Below are 15,779 nucleotides of genomic sequence, written 5' to 3' on the forward strand. Positions count from 1 at the left end.
TAAATGATACACTAGCACAGCAAGACCTAGACACTACACGTTTAGTAAAACACTTGATGCGTGCCTCTTCTTTACCAGAGGCTTGTCCTTTTGCTGGTGCATATGGTGTGCTGTGGATGAGAGGGTAGAAAACAACCAAATAATCATAAAAATAATAATAAAGCTTAGTTTAGTCACACTGTATTGCCAAGATAATGAAGGGAACTTACATATATTGCCACAAGGTGGTGCAATCAGTCTGTCGTGTTAACATGCAGAGCGGCTTGACGAGAGTACATTAACTGTAGCACCACCTAGTGGTGAAATTGCATGAACTTTTATCTCTCGCTCGCTCACTCAATGGCGCTCTGTGCACAGGTGACCAAATTTTAGTTGAAATTGGTCATTGCATTGAATAGTTAGAAACTTTTATTCCTGAAACCCCACAAGGAGGCACAATTGGTCTCCCGTGTTAATATGTGGAGCAGATGGACCTGTTCACCAAGTATCAGCCCTGTAATGGTTATAGAAAAGCAGTTATTTAAAAATGTATATTAACTGTAGTGCCACCCAGTGGTGAAATTACATGAAATTTTATAGGCTCACTCAAGGGCACTTTGTGGACATGTGACCCAATTTGAAATTGGTCTTTGCATTGAAGAGTTGGAGCCTTCTGTTCCCTAAAACCCCGCCCACTCCATTTTGGTAGCCAATTGTCAGAAAATGGTTAAAGTGATTGAAGAACATATGGGACCGTTGAATCCGGGGTGCTCTAAATAGGATATTTACCAAGTTTGGTGAAGATTGGATGAAATATGACGGATAGGAAGTAAAAAAAAAAAAAAAAATTTTTTTTAAAAAAGTAGTTTCCAAGGACGACTTCCCAGATGGTTCTGTGCAACAAACCATCTGGCGCGTCAGGTTACGCAGAGCAGCCTTTTATTAATAATTGCTTATGTAAAAGATTGACGACTACATTCAGTGAATATAATAGATTTTTCAATGTTAGCTGCCAGACTAATTGCCAATTATTAATCTCTCCTTTGACTTTGTGCATAATCTTTTTTTTTTTTTTTCATCTGAAGGAAAAGATGACTGTCGAAGACACTCAAAAAGAGGTATTGAAACAAAAACGATCACCTGAACATACTGGGCCTCACACATTTTTCTTGTTTTCTGTCTTAAATTTGTTGGCAACAATCAAATTTAAAGAAAAGAGTTCTCAGGGTGGTATGCAACCAATCTTAGATTATTATCCTTGGCAACTAAATATATGAGCCATAAAGGCAGAAAGACAGATTTTGGGTGGATGTCACTGATGTTGTACAGAACTTTGTGTTGAATTGAAGTAAAGGGGAAAAACAGGGGAAAAAACTGGTATGGATTAATACTAGGGCTGTTGGAACAAATTTCGGCAGTAGAATATAAAGTGAATAACAAAAAAATACTAATCGAATGCTGAAATTACTATTCGAATGTCTATTTTTTTATTTTTTATAAATGTGTCGGCTAACATTAGAGAATCTCGCCCTTCTTGTTTTGGCCTACCGGCATGTGAAAACGAAATGCTTATGTCATGTCTGATGAACAAATAAGTTTTCTGAGTCTGGCTGAATCACAATCTCACGTTCAATGTGCTAACGTTAACCTCTAACAGTAAAAGACTTGAGCCTGAGTGATCAGTGCTGCAGCCTCCAGTTTGGAGTTTGGACACAGAGCTCTTACTCACGCTATCATTTGCGCTCGCAGTGCATCCCAACCCAAATAACACGTCCCATATTGATGTAAACAAGTGCATACTGACGTGGATTTATTTATATTTCAGTTAAGCGCGTAATTTAATTACTATGATCCAGTACAATGAAAGCTTATTTAATATTTATATTTTAGTTAATGTTATTCATTTTGTGCCTTAGCTTAATCATTAATTAGGAAGAAAGCTATCACCTGTTTATTGGTAATGTTGGGATGCCCTCTAGTGGACAGAACGTATAACAACCACATGCTGATAGTGGCTTTGGCAATGCATAAGTCTGTGTACACAGTGTATAGGTACATAGTAAGTATTAATAATAGGCTAAATTTGAGCATTAAAAATTTGAATATAATTCAAATATTAAAAATAATAAGGAACAAATTCAAATTGGATTATAGAGGAAGATAGACAGCACTAATTAGTATCATCTGAAATGTTACTCCATTGTGACTTAATAGTTCTGAATAACATCTTACTAAACATTGAGGAGTCAGGGTCTTGTCGTCCTGGAGCGATCCAAACTACATAATTCCCTGAAACAAATCTGGAAAAAAAAAAAAACATTTAAAAAGTAGTTCTTGCCATGTTTTTCATCATCTGTGTGAGACTTGTTATAAAAGGAATGAAAGAAACACAACCTAAAACAATAATCAATAAATCTCACAATTTTTTCTGTTAAGACTGTTTGATGAATGAGGTGCTCTCTTCTCTTCATGCCCTGATTGTTAAGTGCTATTCTGCACAGATAGATAAATCAGATTTCAATGCCAAAAACTAATTTCCTCATTTTTATACAACTTTTACAAATGATTAAGTGCGGTTTAAAAATAATGATAAGAATATGTGAATAATAAATATATATTATTGTGTAGTCCTTGATAACGATTTAGATAATCCTTGATGTCAAGGAGCTGCTGTGCCAGGAAGGCTGCACTCTTCCAGTGATACTTATACTCACATAACTTGAGTGGCTCAGTATTTGTCCATATGCTTTAGTATCTTGGACAAACAGTATTTCCGGTCTCATAGACATACTATATGTATGGCACTCTACAGAGCAGATGTGTTCTCTTTAGGATTGCCTGGTCCTGCCTCCGATGGGGAAAAAAAACTCTGTGAAAATTATAAAGCATCGACTATTCTGCTGCCTTAAAAGCTTTTACGTTAGCTGCCATTTGCTACAAGGTATATATGCAGCACTCAGGAGGATAATTTTGCTCCAAATGTTTTCATCGAGCCGCTTTTGACAGTGCCAACTTTTTCAAGCTTGAAGCACCTGCATTAGCACCAAAAACTCTCACAGCACCAACAGGTCTTTACCAAATGTTGTGTTTTTGTTCTGAGCATTACTCAAAGATAGAAAGAATATTGTTAAGTATAATGAAAAAAAAACTGGTATCATTTCAATTAAAAAAAACTTTTTGATGCATGATGATGAATAGTTGTTGGTTGTGAACTAGACTGTTGAGCCCCCTTATATTTGGCATTATTCGATCATTAATGTATTCATTTGAGAATGTCTGGATAGACAGTTGCTCCTCCTGGACTCACTCATGCTTTTGTTTTTCTTTTTACTGAATCAGAAGGAGCAGTTGAAGGTGTTACTCAGTGCCAAAGAAAGAGAGGACGGAGCACGAGGCCCGGAGACTGTCAAGGTCCAGCTCAGGAGCACTTTGGTTAGTGACTGTATAGATATTTTATCACATATTTGAGGTTTTAATACTCAGATACATCCATGCAATTGAGATTTTTTTGATTTGTATTCAAACATCATACATATCTTTAGTATCAATTCCTTCTTACACTTATTTGCGTTGTTTTGTCCTGAAAATTCAAGACAGAAGTCAGTGGAAAGAAAAATAAGTGTCTTTATAGGAAACTGTTGAATAAATGTAGGGAACCTTACATTAAGTTTTAGAAACTTCACAGTGTTACAGTAGAAATACACCATCAGACGCAGCACGACACTTTGTTTTTTTCTCTCTACATGCAGCTATGCAGCCCTCCAACTGGTGGTACAATCTGTTTACAGATTGTTAAAATAAATAGTGATTGTACCAGAGGCAATGCAATGCAGCAGTGCAGCCTTGTGGGTGTTTTTTTTTTTATTGCACATTAAAATAAATCAATCAAATCAATATGTATCCATGATCCTGTAGTTAAAACAATCTAGTTAATTAATTCAGCACCAGTTCCAAACCCTGCATAACCAACTGCATTAAACTCAACGGCTGGCACACAACCACACGCTACAAAGTCAGAGTCTGTGAGGCCTCTGCCCCGCCTATGCGATGCATCACGTCCATGTCTGGTGTACTTTGGCCGTTAGTATCATGTTAGTTTACAGGATCGATAACAGTAGTAAATGTTTAAAAGTTGTTAAAAACAGCTGTTATATGCTTCTATGCATTTACAGGGGGACTACTCTGGGCAGTCTGTCATCAAAGGTCGGCTTGCTTTCATTTCTTTAAACATTAAGAACATTTACTGTAGAAAACGTTAATTTGAACTTCACCTGCAGAGAGTGAAATTGTTGTAATGCTGTGTTTGCACTCTTTTTTTTTTTTAACAGGTAAAGAGAACATTTTGATGAAACAAGCTCACAGCCTGGATTCTGATCAGGTAAGCTTTTATTTGTGGAACAGTTGTAGATGATGTGCAGACATCAAGAATACAGTGTTGAGAGTGTTAGTAGTTTGCATATAAGCAACAGGACTGCAGGACTGACAATACAAATAAATCTGCTAATATTCAGATCCTAAATGGTTTTCTCTTTGTCTCTCTGCAAAAGAGAATTATAACTTATGCACTATAAACAACTATTCTCCAGTAAAGTGGCTGGTTTTCCATGTGGTATGTATTTGTATCATTGATATAAATACACACGTTGATTCAATGTTTTTTATCTTCAGTCTCTGAAGATGCTCCAGAATCCTGCTTTGACACGTTCACTGTCCAGACCTTTAGAGAAGAGTCAGGCCACTGTAGGCTGGGATGTCACTGGTGAACTTGATGCACTCCGACATGAACTTGAGGTGGTCAAACGAAAGCAAAAAGCAGCAGAGGAAGAAACGGCTCGGCTTCAAACTGCCCTGAACCATAAAAGCCATGAGTGTCAAGAACTGGTTCAGATCAAAGACACCATCCAGAAACAGGCTGATCAGCAGGTTCAAGAACTAGAGGATGCCTTGAGGGACGTTCAGAAGAGGATGCTTGATTCTGAATCCAAGGTGAAGCAGCTGCAAGCCCATGTGGTCGCAGTTAAGGAGCACTTAGGAGGCCAGGCAACAGAAGAGCTGCGCGCCCAGCTCCAGGATGTCAAAGCCAAGTATGAAGGTGCTTCAGCCGAGGTGGGTCGGGTTCGTAATCGCCTCAAACAGAGTGAGAAGGCCTTGGAGGAGTACAAGAGCAGCGAAAGCCAGCTAGCAGCTGAGGCCGAAAGGTTAGGCGAAGAGCTAGTAGCTCTGTCTGCAGAGAGAGATGAGCTAGCAGAAACCCTCCTGGAGATGGAAACACAGTTAAAGGAGGTTCAGACTAAACATGGCAACACGGTACCAGCTGAGAAGTTTGACAACATGAAAAACCTGCTGACCAACGCAGTTGACGAGAAGGAACGGCAGATTGCTGAGCTGAGGGAGGACTATGATCGTGTGCTAGAGGAGGTGGCGGAACTCCATCGAAAGCTAGATAGTCCATCATCCCAGGGAGGAGCAGGGGCAATGTCTTCTGAGGAGCAACAAAGGATACGAGCAGCTCTCGAAGAGCAGAATGCGTCACTGAAAAGGAAACTGGTCGATGTGACTGCAAAAAGCCAGGCACTAATTCAAGAGGTTGAGGAGAGCGAGGAAGAAAGAGATATACTACGAGAGCAGCTGGATGAGCTCAACAGCAGGGTTGAGGTTGACTTCATACCCATAAAGGTCCACGATGAAGCCAGGATGAACATGGTAAAGGCTTTGGAGGAGCTGGAGGACAAGCTGGTGGAAGCCAGTGAACGTTACGGAAAAGCAGAGGCACAAGTCCAGCAGCTTCAAACCGAGAGGGCGGCTCTGCAGGAGAATATCAGCAGCCTCAAAGGTGGCAGTGAGAGACACCAGAGTGAAATGGATGCTCTGAAGTCTCAGAATGCTGACTTGATTAAGAAACTTGAACTTTTCCAGAAGAGATGTGAAGACAGAGATAAAGAGTGTGTACAACTGACAGCACAGAGCCAGACTCTGAAACAGAGCCTGGAGGGAGAGTATGTACCCAGACAGCAGCACGAACAAATGAAGATGGAGTTAAGTTCCACGATAGAGAGTGTTAAAGCTGAGATGTTGAAGTTGGAGACCAAGGAAAAAGAAAGTGGGGAAGAATTGAAGAATGTGAAAGAAGGAAACGATAAGTTGAAAGAAAAGTTGGAAAAGGTTCAGTCGGAGATGAAAAAAGACTATATAAGTGTTAAAGAGCACAAATCAATCACAGACAAGTTAAACACTGCTGTGGTTGAGGCAGAGAACAGAGCAAACCAAGTGTCAGCGATGCATGTGTTGGCCCAGGAGGAAACGGGAAAGCTTACTCAAGAATTGGAGGCCCAGAAGAAAGAACTTGATACCATACAGGAGGCAATTCAGTCCAAGTTTATCCCACTGACAGCGGTTGAGGAAAAAGAAAACTCGTACAGTGCGCAGGTGAAGGAGTTGACGGTCAAACTGCTGGAAATGGAAGAGAAGTATAACAAAGAAAAGTCTGCCAGAGAGAGCAACAAACAGGAAGAAGAGAAACTAAAAGTTGAGATGGAATCTGTTCAACAAAGACTAGACACTGCTCTTGTTACCAGTGAAAAGCACAAGGAAGTGGAGGAAGAGTTCAAGGGTAAATTTGAGGAATTAACTCTGAAGTTGGTCGACCTAGAGGAGCAGCACAAAGAGGTAACCCTTCAGAAAGCTGAATTTCAAGAGCAGAACGCCCTCTGCAACACTCAGATCCAAAATCTCCAGGAGCGTCTGAAATCAGAGTTGACTCGGATAGCAACATATGACACAGAGCTGAAAGCCCTTAATGATGCCATGCAGCAAGCCCAGGCTGATTGCAAGAAAGCAAGAGATGCTCAGCAAGAGGAGACCCAGAAGGTTTGTGCCATGCAGAAAGAGCTTCAGGAACACTGTGGGGATCAGGCTTCTCTGCTGCAAGAACAGGCCATGGCCAAGGAAGCCTTGGAGGACGAGGTCGCTAAGCTCCGAATGGCACTTCGCGAAGAGGAGGAGAACAATGCCCAGAGGGCCGAGGACGTCTCTGCCCTGCAATCTGAGCTCCTTCAAGCCACTCAGGCTCTCGAGGAGCTTCGCAATAGGGAAGACCAAATGAACCAGCTGACTAAGGAGAAGCAGCAGCTGGAGGAGGAGGCTGCCAACCTGAGCAACAAGCTATTGAGCTTAGCAGAGGAGTGCAAAGAGGTCCATCAGGAGGCGACTCAAGCAAGGGAGGGTGAGAGCAAGGCCAAGACAGAGATGGAGGCTGTCCAGGAGAAGGGACGCGCCATCGAAAGAGAAATTAGGGAGCTGAAAGAGCGGTACGACGAGTCACTCAGCACCATCTGTGATCTTCAGAGGAGGATTCAGACATCCGCTCAGCAGACTGAAGCCAAAGACAAGAAGGTAGGAATTATTATTATCATTATTATCACTGAGCTCATTCATGCTTTTATAGCTGTATTTAAACTATTATGTTATTGGCACAATGTTTGTTTGACTATAACTAAATTAAATAAATACAGATTCAGAATTATATTAAAAGTGTCGCTCAGGAAAGTATACATACATAATATACTGTATATCTACATTTTAAAGTAAAATTTCATTGATTCTTTAAGCTATACATTTTTGTTTAGTTTTGTTGTGTGGTTGGTAAAGCTATAAAATATATATGTCATTAATGTTACCGTGTGTGTGTCAGATCACAGAGTTGCTGACAGACGTTGAGCGATTGAAGCAGGCGCTGAATGGTCTGTCCCAGCTGGCATACACAAGCAACGCTCCCAATAAGAGACAGACGCAGCACATCGACACTCTCCAAGCACAGATCAAGGGCCTACAGCAGCAGCTGGCTGTGAGTGGACACACATCACGCATTCAAATATATGTAAACATATTCATATGTCCGCTATAGACAGTTAGCTGTACTGTGCAGTAGAATACTTTTTGCCTTACTATCTATATGTTAGTTTTAAAAATTGGGTGTTATTCTTGTCCTCAGATTGAATTGTAGCTGGAAGATTCTGTATATAAAAACTAATCCATATCAGCATTTGCAGTTCTGGCCAGCAGTAACCTCTGTTTCCTTTCTCTGCCTGTTTCCCTCATTAAGGATGCTGAGAGGCAACACAGGGAGGTGGTTTCAATTTATCGAACTCATCTTCTCAGTGCAGCACAGGTACGTCCCTCTATTGAACTGAGAGTTAACTCTTTGGTATCCAACATCAACTAAAAGGAAATTATAGAGCAAGCTCTGAGAAAGTCTGTCACATATCTGTGGATGATATTTACTAAAAATAATTAAGGATGATTCAGACTTTCTATTCAGTTTTAAAATAGTTTGATTATTGTATTTGACTATTTTAATGACAGCGACAGTAAGGATCCAGAACGCACTGATTCAATAATTAGACATGACAGCATATCTTAAATGTAACTTTTAGAAAACAAAACATTGAATTATTTCATTAAAACACACTTGATTGCATAAAAGTAAATCGTTTTTTTAAGTTAAACTGTCTTGAGTCAAAAAATGCCTTTATTGTAAACACAGTGTGGACTTTATCATACAGCATTTATCATGTAACATACACTGTGTTGATTATAGCGCCCAGCAACACTTGAATGATTTTGAGAAGAAAAAATGCTAGTCATAAATTTTCAACATCATTACAGCAGCAGAAAGTTATGTGCTTCAAACTACTAGTGCAGAGGGATTGTCACATCCAGCTGTAAAAAGACTCTGGTTATCTTTCAGTCAACATTAGCACATCATGTAAAACATCACATTGAAGGCATCGTTTATGACACACTGGCAAAACACTTCAACGCAATAAATGATCATCTTAATACCCGTATTGAATAATATGTAACAAACGATAAGGATAATGAAATCACGTCTGTTTTTTTGTCAAAATGTGGTTGTGCTTTTATCCAATCACGTTTTTTTACAATGTACTTTTAGCGACCATTCCACAGCCAGAGGTAATTTAGATATTTGCGCTACAGCAAAGATAGCAGAGTTGTTGTGAAAGGTTGTGAAAGCACGCTGATTACTGGAAGCAGCCGCTGCAGATGAATTGGAAAAAGGTAATGGTAACAGTAATGGCCAGAAATCCTGTGGGAGAAGGCTGCAAGTGAATGAAACATCAAAAAGGCAAACATGGTACTACAAAGTATAGCCTCAGGCCAAATTGTTTATACAATAAATACATAAAAATGATAATAATAAACATAATCTATACAGCGCTTTTTAAGGCAAAAATTGAGGAAAATCACGATGAACAATTCAGCACTATAATTAAATAAAATCAGGCCACTTAAAATAGAGAATGAAATAAAATACACCATAATAGAACTAAAAAAGAAAGGGCTTTTTTTGACAGATATTACTGATTCTGCGAGTCTCAGATCTTTTGGCAGAGAGTCTCAAAGCATGAAGACCAGGTTGTTTACTGTATATGAAGGGCTATTTGCACCATAGCTGTAGAAACTGAAGCGTATAATGATCTGTTTTGTCAGTAATTGATAAGACCCAACAGTCAGAGTCTAGAAGTGAGCTTCCAGTGTTTAAAATTGGGGACAAATGGATTAACTGGAGCCCGTTGTTGACTGTGTTTCTCTCATAGGGCCACATGGATGAGGACGTCCAAGCCGCCTTACTACAGATCATCCGCATGAGACAAGAGTTTGTGTGTTAAAGCTTCCTCCAACCAAACACGATGCTGCCTGCTGACTCAAATTCACCATTCTCACATCCTCCGCTGCAGAGAGTCCCTGCTGTGGCCCCTGTGGGTGCCCAGTGTGTGTGTGTGTGTGTGTGTTTGTGTGTGTGTTTGTGTGTGTGCGTGTGTGTGTGTGTGTGTGTTTCAGGCAATATTTCTCCAAACAAGCCGTTGAAGCTAAAATACATTTATGTGTAGTACAGCTGCACTTCAGTTCCCAAATATCTGAACGTATTTGTCGTGGCTGTAGGTGAATAACTGTAGATTTTAGGGGCAAATACATTATTTGAACTTCAGTTGAAAAACAGGAAATTAAAACTCTGTTTACATTAAAATGGTGTTGGATTAGTTCAAGATGTCCTGTATCAAACTGTGAAATCATTTTGACTCAATCACCAACCTATGCACAGGATTTATTTTTTCAATTTCAAGTGTGTGATTACACACATTTCTGTCAAATCTTAGAAAATTATAATGCAGATCTTTGCATTGCTATTAACCCATTATATTCAGTAATGTTGGAATAATTTGAATGTATGTAGGTCCCCCCTATATAGATAACTCTCTCTTTAACACAAAGACCACTTTTCACATTCCCACCTGACAGTCAGCTCTCATACAGTATGTTTGTGTCATGATGTTTGCTGGAATTTGAAGGATAGGTTCACTTTTTTATTTGTAAGTCAACCTTATTACAATACTCAGATGTCCATGTGTACACTGAAAGAGTTCTTGGTCCCTGTAGCTGTTCCTCTTGAAGAGATCTCTCTTTGTGTTTCCTCAGCTGGTGTTTTTCCTTGCTGAGCTACAGGGAAGACACAATAACAAAAAGAGTCAATTCTGTACTAAAGCCACCATAGCTTGGGAAGAATACACTTAATATATCTAATTCAGACTACAGCTATGCATTTTTGCATAGAAAACTGAGAATTTTGTCCCACATCTTACATCGACAGGATTAGAAGTAGACCCCCTTCAAAGCCAGTATGCACAGAAGGAATAATTACAGTGGCTAATAACTCTTTCAAAGCACATTACAATACAGACTTGGAAAAAAATTTGAACCTCTCCTTTAAACTTGGCGTGTTCAGGCCAGCTGTAACACTTCAGCCACTCACTTGAGATGTTAAGAGACAGACTGTTCTCATGTTGTCGCATTGGGCACAGTTACTATCTTCCTCTGGAGGTCCAAACTTAGCATAAGTGCTTTCAGAATGATCCAAATACCAAAGACATCATCCAAATCTAAAAAGTACTTGCCATTTTGGTAGATGGTTGATAGTACTGTGTTAGATGTGGGAGAGCTTTCAGTTATGTCACTCACACAGTTACGGCAGTCACATGAGACTGTCCATGGTTGATGCTGGATTTGAGTCATGAGGGTGTGGAGTAGAGATCTCTTGCTGTGTCCTACAGTTTGCAGTGGCTCGTCGTCCTTTTGTTGAAACCAGAGTGTCCTCTAGTGGTGAGACTTGGCAGGCCAAGTTGATGAAATTGTAATAATCAGTATGGCCCAGGGGTAGGCAGTTGTTGTTTTTTGGTAGCTGTATTGTCTGCATGCCTGTACTTAACACTAAGGAAATATATTAGAAATCTCAGATAGTTGAGAGAATCTGAAATGTGGTGTAAACTGAACTAACTTTAACTATTAATACCACGCTGCTTTGCATTACTTTACATTTAAACCAAATCATTTTAAAGGCAGCAAAATGTCCCAACTACAGCTGGACTTTATGTATAAAACCTAAATATTTTCAGCAGTGAACTTTGCAGCTCTCCTAGAACAAGGGTTGCGTACCCCTGAGCCGACTCTTTGTGACTCTTCATGGTGTAGTGTAGTGGTGTTGTGATTGTTGAGCAAGTCTCTCGTGCCTTTACACTGACATATTTTTCATAGCTTTGTACTACTTTGATTACTGTACTACAGTGTGACAATTCTGATATTCAGCAGGTCTGGAAGTAGAACGGCACAAAACACATGTTCAGGGTAACATTTACTGTAGGATGCCATTTAAGAATAGAACAGATCCCTTAAATTATGTTGATAGGCAACCCTTGAAAGATTTGTTATTTGAAACACTCCCGTCATTACCTTCAAGCTAACACACCTTGCCAAGTTAAAATTTCTTCCTCTCTGTTTTTATACTTTGGCCAAATATTCTGTTTACAACAGTTAGTTTAGAAAACAAAACCTTCTGAGTTTTGTTATGTAGACATTTGGGATTAACTCTGATCTTTCTTTTGGATATTTCTTCAACTGTTAATATAAACTACTAATTAAATCCAGTTAAACCTCTAAATAAATATAAACCAATCTGTTTAAATTGGTTGTATTTGTTGGCATAGTATTTGTGTTTGTGAATCAGTAAAATAAAATCAATAAAAGTGCCTAACATAGAAAACTACCTTTTTTTTGTTTGGTGTATTTTGTTATTACCACAGTAAATAACTTTCTGCAGCTGCTGGTGGTTAAATGGTAATGTCAATCAGTCAGACCAACACTTTGCTCCAGATTGAAATATCTCAACATCTATTGGGTAGATTGGTGTGAAATTTAGGCCAGATACCCATGCTGTCAAGTGGATTCATTCCAATGACTTTAGTGATGCCCTGACCTTCCCTCTAGCGCCACCAGCAGGTTGGCATTCGTTTTGAATAAAACATCTCGACAACTAAATGAACAGAATGCCATGAACCTATGTGCAGTTTTATGACACCTTCAGGATGAATTAAAATTACTTTTGGTGATGAATACATTTTCCAAGAAGCATCATCTTCAAGTCAAGATTCTAATTTGTCCAAAACTTTGATTTATGACCAAATATCTGCAAATTAATGACTCCCATCATTCTCAGCTGCTAATTAGCAATTGTAAAATGTCCTGTTTTTCCCACTGTGGTTTTCTCACTTGCAGTTGGAAAAATGTGATACTACTTTGCACCAATCAGGATTTAGCAATATTGTAATCAAAGTGATGACAGTTGTGTGGTTGTTTGCTTATGTTGCAAAACCACTGTAAATTGAATCTGATCGTACTACATCCACAGTCCCGATAAAGCAGATTAGCTGAGGTTTTGAGTGTTGAAATTGTAAAAAATAAGAACTAAGGATGTTTATTCCCCCAAACTTTGATTGATGCTTGTTCAGTTATGAATGTTTAATGGTACAGAGAATTTGAAACCAAGATTTCAGCAGCTTGAAGTCAGTCAGTCATACAGTGAATGTGTACTTTTAGCTCCGTGCACTTACTTCCCTTGTGGGAACTGCTCCGTTCATGTGGTTTCACTTGAAGCACAATCAACCCAGGAATGAGAGCGAGTAGCTCTTTGGCACACAGCGCTCACTTTTATCTTTGAGCCCGTGCCTCTATTGATTTGTCTGTTGCTCTTTTTCTCTTCTCAAGATTTATTTTTCATTAAAGCTCTTTTAAACGAGATGCTGAGATGTTCCCCCCTCCAACAGAGGTCAAGGCTGTTTCAGTTATCTCATTTCAGATAAATTCATGGCATGCACAGTCACTGAGCACAGGGGAATTTTCCATTTAAAAAATACAATGTGGTTGAATTGGCCTTTTGCTTTTGAAAATAATCAGGATTACTTACAGTACAAAAAATATAATTAATACAAGCTTCAAGCATAACTCCAAGTTTATGAGCACATGCTAATCTATTCCTTATCCCATCCTCTGTTCACACACACAAACACACAACATGCACACACCCTCTAATTGATACAAGACTTGTCCTGGGTTTGATTTCTTTGAGAAAAGCTTGCTGGTTTCAAGTGGCAGCCCTCCCTCCTCTCTACTCCTCCTCTTCCTTGGTTTTATGATTCTCTTTTTTGCGGTCTGCACTGAATAAGCTGTTCTCAGCAATTATGGCAAGTACAATTCAATCTGTTGCTAGATCTTTCTTTAATCTCATTTCCAGGGTCCTAATCAGTCCCATACATCCACTTGCAGCCATTTGGTTAACCATTGTAACCCCTTAGCCGGCCGCAAAGAATCCCATCTTTATAAAATTCGTCATCCCAAGAAGGATCAGAGACTTTATTTATGTTGGAATAAACCCCAGCCGTCCACCGCATGCCTCATGTGTGGTAAAATGGCTGAGGAAGCAGGCGGGTGGTTATATACACATCAGATACACGCCCACATCTTTGCTTCCAGTCTTCTGAGCTGTCACAAACGTTTGTTATCTCACACAGCAGTCTGCCACCTCTGCAGCTGCTCCTCTGTACTCCCAACACTCATTCTTTGAAGGAGTTGCTGTGCACTGTCAGCCGCACAGAAACTCAAAGGCCTCCTCGTTGTTTCTTACAGGGATTGTGACCACTTTTTGTTGTGACTATTTCCCACATGACGTTGTTTTCTCAGCCCCGACTTTCATCACTTGCTTGGTTATCTTCACCCATCCTTCCCTCTTCAATTTATTTATTTGCACAGGTAACAAAACACAAAAATATAATACATTAAAGAATTAAAAAAGGATTCTTCTGATGAGTATATAAACATGTCAACAACAGACGGAATAAAACAACATCTTAAATTCACGATCCCCTCCTGACATGATGTAACACATGTAGAAATACACTAATGGGAACAATAATGTGCTGGACACAAGATGTCTCCTACATCACTGAAAAGTCCATTCTCAGTGTATGTGCACTGCAGGCTTTAAGTTTCCACATCACACTTTTGTAAGTTGCATACTGGACCCACCAAACTAGTTGTGATGTTATAAATCATGCTCATATGTTCATGACTTCAACTCAGATTTAATGTGAGCACAGAGAAACTTTCCCCCTTCTGCAGATAAATGTGAAAACAGCCTTCTAGTGTCAAACTCTGCACATACATCATTCTGCACAGTGAAGCTCAAATATCCAGCTGAAGTAACAATAAGCAAAACAATTTTTGAGTGAAGGGGACTTTACATTTTATGAAATATGAGACACATTAACACAACATACAGACGAAAATAAAATAAAACAATAATTATACGTTCCAACTAAAAGTAAATTGCTGTCAACAAGCATGGCATACAGATAAAAGGAGAAAGAAAAGGAGAGCAAAGGCCACAAAATTCAAGTAGCTTTGAGCCTGAATTTAACATTTGTGAAAGAGAAAGAAAGGTAATTGTACTTATTAAACAGCTGAGATCTCCTGTATCCTATCAGAGAGTTGTCCTAAATCTTAGAAGATGCAATTTATTTACACATATGGTGATATATATGTGGATTACTGAATTTATCTGAAAAAATCTATTAAATATTATAGGCACCAAATCCAGCTTAAACACACAATTGTAGATATAGATACATGTAATATATATATATTTGTTTTAGACATTGGAGTGATTGGCCTGATTACTAAATGTAACGAAACTAATCAATCTTTTTTTCTAAAGGAAGGATCTTAATAAGTAAAATAAGTGGCATCCAAAATAATACTGCAATATGTGATACTGGTAGATTAAATTGTAGTAAGAGAGGTAACAATTATCTGCAATGGACCAAGCTACTTATTTTATTGTTATTATGTTTTATCTCACTGCAAACTAAATGAATATGATTTATTCATCAAGTAAAACACCAAGAAATGTAGAGAAGACTTTTAGTTGCTTCTAATGAAAAGGGAACAATTATATTTTGGCAGTACATTTTGATGAAATTAGATTTGAAAGAAAGAGAGAAAGTGTGTTCAGTATAAACCATTTAGAAATGTGGAATTTGCCTCAGGAATAAGTGACAGAAAATGTTTACATGAAAGAAAATAGCTGGTATCATCAGCAAATAGTAACAGAAATATGGATGAAGACCCAGTGACCCACTCATTAACATTGATGATAAGGAACAAAAAGGGGTCCAAGAATTGATCCCTGTGGGACTCCACAAGTAACTTGCACCATATCAGAAGTCCATCCATTGACATTAACAAATAGTTTCTGGTTAATAATATAATTTGAGAGCCATTTGTAAATAAGTACATATACAGACCATTAGAGTCCCTTCATAATGCACTTACAATGTAAGTGATGGGAGCCAAAATCCACAAGTCTTCCTCTGTGCAAAAATGTATTTAAAAGT

General features: G+C 38.8%; 1 protein-coding gene across 3 annotated transcripts in view; it reads left to right on the top strand.

Annotated features, from left to right (window-relative positions):
- Positions 1 to 12,097, top strand: part of uacab (uveal autoantigen with coiled-coil domains and ankyrin repeats b) — a 52,247-nt gene extending 40,150 nt beyond the window's left edge. For all 3 annotated transcript variants that reach the window (XM_042411432.1, XM_042411441.1, XM_042411450.1), the window contains exons 12-19: positions 1,065 to 1,097; positions 3,319 to 3,411; positions 4,152 to 4,182; positions 4,308 to 4,357; positions 4,648 to 7,371; positions 7,670 to 7,822; positions 8,081 to 8,146; positions 9,597 to 12,097. In XM_042411432.1, the coding sequence (XP_042267366.1) occupies positions 1,065 to 1,097; positions 3,319 to 3,411; positions 4,152 to 4,182; positions 4,308 to 4,357; positions 4,648 to 7,371; positions 7,670 to 7,822; positions 8,081 to 8,146; positions 9,597 to 9,668 (3,222 nt within the window). In that variant the 3' untranslated portion in view covers positions 9,669 to 12,097. The remainder of the gene's footprint in view (positions 1 to 1,064; positions 1,098 to 3,318; positions 3,412 to 4,151; positions 4,183 to 4,307; positions 4,358 to 4,647; positions 7,372 to 7,669; positions 7,823 to 8,080; positions 8,147 to 9,596) is intronic.
- Positions 12,098 to 15,779: the final 3,682 nt, after the last annotated feature.

Source organism: Thunnus maccoyii, chromosome 1 (genome assembly GCF_910596095.1).
Source record: "Thunnus maccoyii chromosome 1, fThuMac1.1, whole genome shotgun sequence".
Lineage (NCBI taxonomy): Eukaryota > Metazoa > Chordata > Actinopteri > Scombriformes > Scombridae > Thunnus > Thunnus maccoyii.